This window comes from Lampris incognitus, chromosome 12, assembly GCF_029633865.1.
Source record: "Lampris incognitus isolate fLamInc1 chromosome 12, fLamInc1.hap2, whole genome shotgun sequence".
Taxonomy (NCBI): Eukaryota; Metazoa; Chordata; class Actinopteri; order Lampriformes; family Lampridae; genus Lampris; species Lampris incognitus.
Genome location: NC_079222.1, coordinates 16495861 through 16506547, shown reverse-complemented (window position 1 = coordinate 16506547; position 10687 = coordinate 16495861). Strand labels below are relative to the sequence as shown.

Here is a 10687-nt window from a genome sequence, read left to right as displayed (position 1 = left end):
GGAGGCGCTAGTGCAGTGACCAGGACACATCACATACCCATATCTGGCTTCCCACCCGCAGACACGGCCAATTGTGTCTGTAGGGACGCCCGACCAAGCCGGAGCTAACACGGGGGTTCGAACTAGCGATCCCCATGTTGGTGGGCAATAGAGTAGACTGCTACACTACCCAGACACCCCTTGATTTGCCTTTTCAACAGGTATTCTTGCGACAGTCCTGGTGAAGCAGACAGTACTCATCATAATACAGAGACACAACCATTTTGTGTGTTTTTGTGTATGTGTGTGTGTGTGTGTGTGTGTGTGTGTGTGTGTGTGTGTGTGTGTGTGTGTGTGTGTGTGTGTGTGTGTGTGTGTGTGTGTGTGCATGTTGGGTTGGTGGGGGTTGGCTCATACTTTCCCTGTTTCATGCAGGGAATTATGCGTGTGCCTGTCCAATGAACAACAATCCACCCTTCTCATCATCACCGAGTTGAGCAAGGCGACTGTAGCAGTGTCCGTTCTTGCTGTTTGCCTGGAGGGAGGGAGGGAGGGTGGGGGGGGGGCACCCAGGGGCTTAGGTCCTGAATGCAGTGCGTCGTGTATGGACAGACAGGGCCGTCGTGTTCCCCTTGATCTCTATGGTCACTGGGAATGAGTGTGGACAGCCTGGGGGTGAAAGGTAGCTGGGAACAGGCTGATACGACTAGACTATTTTGTTGCGTCTGTGTTCCCAGCGGAGTGTGTGTTTTCAAAGTAATAAGGGGTCTAATCCACTCAGACATACTAGAAAAACAGCCCACCCCAGACTCCCACCTTTGCCCCACTGCAGTCGGACTTTTCTAGGTGGGAAACAGCCAGTCCCCTCCTCTACTTGTCCCTCTTCCTTAGTGAGTTAGATAATTGTCCCAGTGTTTAACCTGTGACGATGCCCCTTGATTTCTGAACCCAAGGCCAAAAATGATGAACCTAAATTAAAATGGCTGCACATATTGTTCTTCAACACTTTTGAATATGTGTGTAATCACATTTTCTCCAGAAATGTGACCCTCTTTAGTTTGTTCCAGAAGTGTCAAATTTAACCTGTGTGTTACTGACATTGAGTTGCAGGAGTCGAAAACACAACAGAAATCGCCGTCCGTTGTCATCCTTGTCCTTTTTGCTTTATCTTTTGAGTCGATGACTCAATGGAGCTACTGCCATAAGTCTTACCAGTTAACTCTAAAAATTTGATTATAAAGCACCAAAATATGAGCATTATTTCTGTTACGGTTTTGCATAGGCGGATTTCCAACATGCCCCCGTGGAGTCTCCAAATGGTCACTTTGTGCCAAATAATGTTGTCAGGTCCTTTTGGAGTGTAAATATTTGGAGTCCACCATTTGGAGACTCCAAATGGGCACTGCACTTCAAATGTTCCCCAAATTATCTTATGGCCCTTTTTTGGAGTGTGCAATGTGTGTGAGAGGAGATTAGAAATGAAACTGGACAGATAAAACAAACTTTTTCACTACTGAAAAAAACTTGGGACTCAGTAATGTTAAAAATATGCTAATGTAGCAGGAATTCAGGGGGCAGGCGGGAATCGAACCTGAGTTCCCCGTACCACGGGTGACTGCGCTAACCAGTCAACTAAAGGGTCCAACTCGTTAGCCAAGGGCTAGCAAGTCTACACATCCGTGGTCGCACACTGTTACACTACTCCCCTCCTTCGGGAAGTGTGTCCCCATACTTCTGCATACCAGCTCCCCCTCACGCCTTTGAGCACACACGCACCCCACCACTGCCACCAAATGTAGCGGAAATTCAGGGGGCAGGTGGGAATCGAACCTGGGTTCCCTGCACCACGGGTGACTATGCTAACTAGTCAACTAAAGGGTCTGTCCCATTAGCAAAGAGCTAGTGAGACTACACATCCGTGGTCGTACACTGTTACACTAATATAAGACGAATGTGCTTGTCTTTAAGTAATTTTCATGTGTTAATTAATTAATGGTTTTATTTAACGCTTATATTGATCTGATCATTTCTACTCCCTTATTCTCTTTCTCCGCAGGTGCCCTAGTGACTTTGTGGGCAGTCGGTGCCAGTACCCTAGCCCCTGCAGTCCTTCGCCATGTCGCAACGGTGGGGAATGCCAGGCGGTTTCCAATGGCAATACATTTGATTTCCGCTGTGTGTGCCGGCTTGGTTTCACTGACCGACTGTGCCTGACACCCTCCAACCACGCCTGCATGAGCTCCCCCTGTCGAAATGGTGGAACATGTGAACTCACCACCCTGACTGCCTACCACTGCCGCTGCCCACCTGGATGGTCAGGTAAGTAATTAGAAGAGAAGAATCATACACATGCTAACACATGGCAGTTTCACATAAACCAAGTGACCCCCCCCCCACACACACACACAGCCCTGCACGTGTTCACCCTCAGGTAGGTCACGGAGCAGATGGTGTCATCAGAGTAGTGCTCCAAGAGCAGACTTTGAGGTCCATTGCATTTTTTAGGTACCCCTAAAGAGTCCATATATGTGCCATCATACCACAGTGAGCACCGTGGCTATGGACACCATCGTCGGTCATTTCTGCACGTTCGGCATTCTTGTGTTTCATTCTTGTGCCATTATCTTGAACCAGCGCTCATTAATATGTTGGAAAAACCTCATCAGTCTGATTTAATGTCCTCTGTGGATATTTTTACTTCTTGAATTAAGCAGTCCACCAGCGATTATATCAGATCATATGATCCCTGTGGGAAAATTAGGTCATTGTGGCGGCGGAGAAACAGGATATAGATAAGCACGGGACAAGAAGGAGAGTACCACAGACAACCCTAGCGTTCACACCATCCAAACATATCAGACATGCGACAGCAACAACACACCCACTAATCCTCGGTCTTAATTGTGTTTCTCTGATGTTATTTTTTCAAGGTAAAACATGCCAGCTTGCCAACCCATGTGCTTCCAACCCCTGTGCCAATGGTGGCCAGTGCTCAGCATTTGATTCTCACTACATCTGTACCTGTCCGCCTACCTTCCATGGTCAAACCTGCAAGCAGGATGTGAACGAGTGCGCCCAGACTCCCTCTCCCTGCTGTAATGGTGGTCTGTGTGTAAACGAGGTGGGCTCGTACCATTGCCGCTGTCCACAAGAGTACACCGGCCAGCATTGTGAGACCCCATATATGCCCTGCAGCCCCTCACCCTGCCAGAATGGGGGCACCTGTATCCAGAAGGGAGATCTTACCTATGACTGCAGTTGCCTGCCAGGTAAGACACAGGCCTCGTTTATACCTGGTATTAACATGGGTCTTGGGTGATCCGATCACAAGTGGACAGCTTTAAGTACAGGTGTGAATGCTCCCAATGTGTCCTCAATGCGTCCCGGGATCTGATCGCTCAGGCCACATTCAGAGGTGGCCTGTGTTGTATTTGTCCTCATCGCATTTGAAGCATAAACGCATGTGTCCCAGGCCACATTAAAGGACCGTCTAATCAACTGACGTCCTCTGCGTAAGCAATAGAAATAATATCCAACAGAAAAAATATCCTTCGGGATTCTGCTGAGCGCAGGTGAACTGTCAGAGGTGATGGACACACAGACGCTTGTTTCACCAAAGCCTCCTCTGGGTTTAGGTTTGTTTTGTTTTTTTATCTCATCTGTAATCTCTGACACACATCAGACCCACAACTGTGGAAGAGCCCCCGCCCACTTGCACATTCAAGTTCAACTTCAGGTTCAAGTTCATTCATCCACCGCAGCGCAGAGCCCAACCCTCTCAAACCTGCTGGAATAATGAAATAATCTGAGCCTGGACCGATGTGGTCTGACAGGGTTCGGGTTGAGATTTACAAACTCTTAATGTTTAGACATTTACTTTTCCCCACATAATGAGTTTTAAGAATGAGTTTCAACTTTTGCTGTGTACTTTGAGCACAAAATAAAGGGAGGTGAACAATCGGGGGATGACGCTCCAAATTCACTCAGTTCATTTTCCTCATCAGGTTATTTGTCTGCATCCATATCATTGTAATAATGTGAAACTACTTACCCACCATAGACTATTTATTAAATGCAATATATCAGGTTAGGGGTCTGAAGGCTCTCAGAAAGCTCTACATCATCATTAGAATAATAACGTTTATTTACACAGCAATTTTTTAAAACCTGCAGTGCTAATTGGCCGTAATAATTTACAGATGTGAAATACAGCATACTGACTGACGGCACATTAAAATGAGGCTCAAATGAGCAAGGATGTCCTCGCGTTTATGTGCATGTTTACGTGTTTATTTACGTGATTGTGCCATGGGGTGGTTTCGAGTGTAAGGCGGACACAGTTTTGGGTGATTCACACAGGCTTTATTCGATTTGTCTTTCATTCATTCACTTGCACGGGGCCGGTGAAGTTTTCTCCCACAAGCCACGCCCCCTCTCTCCCCCTGCAGCCGAGGCTAAACCCCGCCTCCCCGCCACAGTGTTGTACGTGCGGGGAAGTGAGATCTGATCACAAGCGGTCACATGTGGAGACATATTCTAATGCCGGGTGTGAACTGACGTACTCAGAGCTGTTCACTTGTGATCGGGTCACCCGAGATGCATGTCAATGCCGGGTCGAAACAGCCACACACACACACACACACACACACACACACACACACACACACACACACACACACACACACACACACACATTTTCAGATTCAGCAGCTGGGCTGAACAGTATTGATGAGCTTTCACTGTTGGCTTATAGACATACAAATGGCTAGTGTACACAGTAAAAACCTGAGTGTTAATTTAACTCTGAGAGTGTACAAATGGATCCTTTTGGGTCAATTTTTACACTCTCAAGAGTTAAATTAACACTCAGGAAGTTAAATTAACACTCAGGATTTTACTGTGTATGAACAAAAGTCAGTGCAGTGGTTCTCCAGTCCTGCAAGTTGACCGCATAGCCAGTCGGCTATTGTACAGAAATCTGATTGGATGGATAGGGCACCCTGTGGCTGCCCACTGTCTCTCCCAGTTTTGACTGGCAGGAAGTAGTCACACAGATGTTTCCTTCCGATAATCTAACAGGGAGGCACCTAAAAACAGGCACACGTGCGCGCGTGCACACACACACACACACACACACGCCATTCCGTCAGAATATTTTTGTGTGTTTTGTAGCCAAGATAAGACTGTTTTTTAGGCATCCCCTCTGAACCGTCACCCACAGCCGTTGCAGTTTTGTGTTAAACCTTGGTTAATCTTGAATAACTGCGGTTAAGTGCTGTTGATGTTCGAAGTGCAGCTGTGGAGAAAATCTTTCCCACTCAGCCCAAAAAACACTTACTTAATGAGCTCCTTTGTTTCTACTTATGCTGATGCTCGCCCAGGTAGTTTCTTTTGGTCGTAGCGTTTGTCAGTAATTAAGTCATTCAGCGACGTGTATTTCCCTGGCTGATTTGTGTTAATGAACAGTAAAGGGCAAACCTTTTAGCCGGGGAGGGTATATGGGGGATATTGTGGTGCGTGTTAAAATTTAACCCATGCTGTGCAGCTCTCTGTGTGGTGCTGGAATGCCGATAAATGTAAAACCTCAGAGGAACAATTGCAGAACTGTGGGTTGATAGTTAAGCAGACTTTTATGGCTCTAAAACACCCACTCATTCCTTTTGATGGTAGGACTGGAGACCCGCTGAGCCATCATCTATAAACTATTCAAATAAGACACCGCAGTAGTATAAAAATGTTTATCTTGCAGATGTGGTGTACGGTTATAGCCAGAGGAAGGAATGGTCTGATACTGAATATTGCCAGATTATAAATTTTTCTTTTGCTGCCCTTTTTCTCTGTTTCTTCTTGCCCGCCCGTCAGGCTTCACAGGTCAAAACTGTGAGCATAACATCGATGACTGTCCAGGCCACAACTGTCAAAATGGCGGCGTGTGTGTAGATGGCGTGAACACCTACAACTGCCAGTGCCCACCCCATTACACAGGTGACACAAAAGTTACTCTCTCACATTTCATTTACTTACTAGTTAACCATCTTTAACTGACACAAGTTAATTTAAGTTTAAAAGAAGAAAAGAAAGGGCGTCCAGGTAGCATGCCGGTATATTTGGTTGATGCCAACGCGGGGATCGCCTGTTTGAATCCCCGTCTAACCTCCGGCTTGGTTGGGCATCCCTACAGACACAATTGGTTGTGTCTGCGGGTGGGAAGCTGGATGTGGGTATGTGTCCTGGTCGCTGCATTAGCGCCTCCTCTGGTCGGTTGGGGCACCTGTTTGTGGGGGGGGGGGACTGGGGGGAATAGCGTGATCCTCCCATGCACTACGTCCCCCTGGCAAAATTCCTCACTGTCAGGTAAAAAGAAGCGGCTGGCGACTCCACATGTATCAGAGGAGGCATGTGGTAGTCTGCAGCCTCCCTAGATCGGCAGAGGGGGTGGAGCAGTGACCGGGACGGGTGATTGACGAGGTACAATTGGGGAGAAAAAGGGGAAAAATAAAAAAAAGGAAGAAAAGAAAAAACTAAGTTAAAAATAAACAACAACAGCATAAATAAACAGCTCAGCTGGAGCTCTGATGCCTTCTTTCTGCATGTTTTCAGGTCAGTACTGCACAGAGAATGTGGACGAGTGTGAGTTGATGCCCAATGCGTGCCAGAATGGTGGGACGTGCCACGATACTCACGGCAGTTACCACTGTGTCTGCGTCAATGGCTGGACGGGTGACGACTGTAGTGAGAATATCGACGACTGCGCCAGTGCAGCTTGTCACCATGGCGCCACCTGTCATGACCGCGTGGCCTCCTTCTTTTGCGAGTGTCCTCATGGACACACAGGTACAACAACCTCTGACTCGTCTAACTAATACGAAAACAAACGCACATGCACACACAAACACACAATAGCCACATGGTACCGTTGAATAACAGCATAATGGCTGAGTCTGAGAATTTTTTTCCCCTTAGGTTTATTGTGCCACCTTGATGATGCCTGCATTAGCAATCCATGTCAGAAAGGTTCCAACTGTGATACCAACCCAGTCAATGGCAAAGCTATCTGCACCTGTCCACCCGGCTACACGGGGTCAGCGTGCAACCTTGATATTGATGAGTGCTCCCTGGGTAAGATGCTAGTGCGCTTAATTGTAACGCCAATTTCCTCCAACGCAGACATGCACTTGTGAACCACAGTGACTGACGCTGGGTTGGCATTTACAAACAGAGTTATGTAACCCATCCTGTACTTTCACGTATTAGGTGCCAACCCTTGTGAACATGGTGGTCGCTGCCTGAACACCAAAGGATCCTTCCAGTGTAGGTGTCTTCAAGGTTACGAGGGCCCTCGTTGCGAGATGGATGTCAATGAATGCATGTCTAATCCTTGCCACAATGACGCCACCTGCCTCGACCAGATCGGGGGGTTCCACTGCATCTGCATGCCAGGTAAGGACAATGGACCCTCTACCATATTAAGGGTGGGGGTGGTGTCTTGTACACTATGAAACTACCCTAAACTTCTGGGTGGCATGGCAGTCTATTGCCTACCAACACGGGGATTGTCGGTTCAAAACCCCGTGTTACCACCGGCTCGGTTGGGCGTCCCTACAGACACAATTGGCCGTGTCTGCGGGTGGGAAGCCAGATGTGGGTATGTGTCCTGGTGGCTGCACTAGCACCTCCTCTGGTCAGTCGGGGCACCTGTTCAGGGGAGAGGGGGAACTGGGGGGAATAGCGTGATCCTCCCATGTGCTACGTCCCCCTGGTGAAACTCCTCACTGTCAGGTGAAAAGATGCAGCCGGCGACTCCACATGTATCGGAGGAGGCATGTGGTAGTCTGCAGCCCTCCCTGGATCGGCAGAGGGGGTGGAGCAGCGACTGGAACGGCTCGGAAGAGTGGGGTGATTGGCCAAGTACAGTTGAGGAGGGAAGGGGGGGGGATTAAAAGAAAAAAAGTATTGTGCGAATCATTTCTTCCCCTTTTTCTCATTTATGATGTGGTTGCCTTGCACATTTGTAATTATAATAATAGTAATAAACTTTATATGTATAGCACATTTCATACATAAAATGCAGCTCAAAGTGCTTTACATTAAAAATGGGAAACAATAAAACTCAACAACAATACAGTAAGTTAAAAATAATAAAACACAGACCTAGGCAAAAAACATAGGTGGTAACAGGTATCTTTGTTAATGTGTGTTTTTCCTTTGACTTTTCTAATTCAATGGCGTAAACAAAAAATGGTAAGGAAAGGAAATTAATCTTTTTTTTTTGCTCATTCGTGTCTGTGGACGTTCAGGGTATGAAGGGGTCTTCTGCCACATCAACACTGACGAGTGTGCCAGCATGCCATGCCTTAACAATGGCAAGTGCATCGACAAGATCAACTCCATCTACTGCGAGTGCCCTAAAGGTGAGAAAACTACCGGTAATTTACACAAAAAAAAAGACGGAAGAATGAGAGAAAGGGGGAATGTGATCGGGTCCAACTGTTTTCGGCAGGATGTCTGGGGGCTTAACAGCACCATAGTGGAGTGTGGCAGAGAGAATAAACGGTCACCGAATGCGCAGTATTAAAGAATGGTTTACAGAATGAATGTTAATGATTTTCTAAAGGCAGGTGTAATACTTCACCTCTTCCGAATGATTGGTGGAGCTGGTGAAATAATTAGCATATTTGGCAGGCGCAATAGTTTGCATGAGAGCTTAGTGTTCAGAATCGGGATTGGGAAAGGGATAGGCTCGGGATAGGCTCGGGATAGGCTCGGGATAGGCTCGGGATAGGCTCGGGATAGGCTCGGGATAGGCTCGGGATAGGCTCGGGATAGGCTCGGGATAGGCTGATGAATTGAGTACAGTTGTGTAGTAGTTTGACCTTCTGTCATGATGAACTGAACTACAAAACAAACAGCCCTTCTTGAGGTGCAAATAGGTTTTTCTTTCTCCACATTTCCTCACTGTGGACAATACAGACATGATGTGGAATAACATGAAAAACTAGATTATTTTTGAAAGTTGCATGCTGTTTCACCCATCTGATTTTTTTTGACGTGAGAGCCAAGTTAGACAAGTCAAGACAAGTCAGATTTGTTTGTGCGCCCCCTAAATCACAATTTAGTCCCTGAGGGCTTTACAATCACAGTTACATTCTGTGTAATGTATGAAACCTCCTATCCCAGAAAGTTGAATCAGTTCATCTGGACACAACTTTTGTTGGGAGAAATGTTTCATCACTCATCTAAGTCATGACTCATCCTACAGTCTCAACTGACTGCAGGTATCCCCACCCTTATAAACAATACAGTGGCATAACGACCGAAAACGATTGGTTTCATTTCATATACAAATATGGGCGTGACCATTAACTAGAGTTTCAGTGGCCTTGTGTACTATTCACAGAGGATTTGGGAATGTTTGCAATCACAGCATTGTAAGATGGTGACAGATGTACTCTTAGGCTCCCCTCTCGGTTCAGGGATGGTCGTTCCCTCTTCACATAGATGGCCTCTTCGACTCCATGTTCAAACCAGCGTTCCTCCCTATCAAGGATGTGCATGTATAGCACACGTGGCCATTTTAAATTTTATAAAATTGTCCCTAGGTGTGAATCTGTGTGTGTGTGTGTGTGTGTGTGTGTGTGTGTGTGTGTGTGCGTGCGTGCGTGCGCGTGCGTGCGTGCGTGCGTGCGTGCGTGTGTGTGTGTCAGCCCTGTGATGGCCTGGCAGCCTGTCCAGGGTGTCTTCCCGCCTGCCGCCCAATGACTGCTGGGATAGGCTCCAGCATCCTGAGATACTGGAGAGCAGGATAAGCGGTTTGGATAATGGATGGATGGATGGAAATGGTCATGGCAGTTTGAGTATGAAACCCATTGCTGGTTTCGGTCGTTATGCAACTGTATTGTGTATAAGGGTGGGGATACCTGCAGTCAGTTGAGACTGCAGGATGAGTGATGACTTAGATAAGTGATGAACTGTTTCTCCTAATAAATGTTGTGTCCAGAGGAACTGACTCAACTTTTCTGGGATTTTCTTACCTGGATTATTGAGCATGTATCAAGACACCCCTATCCTTAAACCCTCTAACTGGATTTGGGAATACTCCACAGAAAAATCCTTGTCAGAGAAAAAAAATGGGTGAAACCTGATGGAGAGCATCAGAGGAGAGATCCCTCTTCCAGGACGGATAGACAATAGGAGCTTAGTGGACAGAGTAGACAAGCAGTAGCAGATTTACACTAACCATTCAATGAGGCTTAAAATTATTACGCAAGTTACTGCAAAACAATTATTGCATAGAATACAGCGAAATAAGCAAAACTTAATGATTAAATGATTATATAAGTTATAGGGAAATATATATATATTGCACTGTTTCCCTGTAACTTATATAATATAATCCAAAGACTCTTTTATATATAGATATGTATATACGTGTATATATATGTGTATATATATGTGTGTGTGTGTGTGTGTGTGTGTGTGTGTGTATATATATATATATATATATATACATATATTTAACACAAAAAGTAAGGAAATTTGTGTGTGTTTGGTAGATTATTTCTTTGTTGTAACAATGCTTCTTGGCAATAAGTCTTATACCATTGGAAAGCCTGTTTATTTCCCTTTTAAATGGGGCCACATTTGTAAGGAACATGCATTTGTGGGATGAGCAGCAGAGCTGAGTATGTGGGTTGCGCCCATGAAAAAT

General features: G+C 46.1%; 1 protein-coding gene across 1 annotated transcript in view; it reads left to right on the top strand.

The window, feature by feature from the left end:
- Window positions 1-620: 620 nt before the first annotated feature.
- LOC130121560 (neurogenic locus notch homolog protein 1-like) overlaps window positions 621-10687 on the top strand; it is a 26989-nt gene continuing 16922 nt past the window's right edge. The window contains exons 1-8 of the mRNA XM_056290408.1: window positions 621-661; window positions 2036-2298; window positions 2910-3248; window positions 5842-5964; window positions 6580-6813; window positions 6943-7098; window positions 7234-7419; window positions 8277-8390. Coding sequence (XP_056146383.1) covers window positions 621-661; window positions 2036-2298; window positions 2910-3248; window positions 5842-5964; window positions 6580-6813; window positions 6943-7098; window positions 7234-7419; window positions 8277-8390 — 1456 coding nt within the window. The remainder of the gene's footprint in view (window positions 662-2035; window positions 2299-2909; window positions 3249-5841; window positions 5965-6579; window positions 6814-6942; window positions 7099-7233; window positions 7420-8276; window positions 8391-10687) is intronic.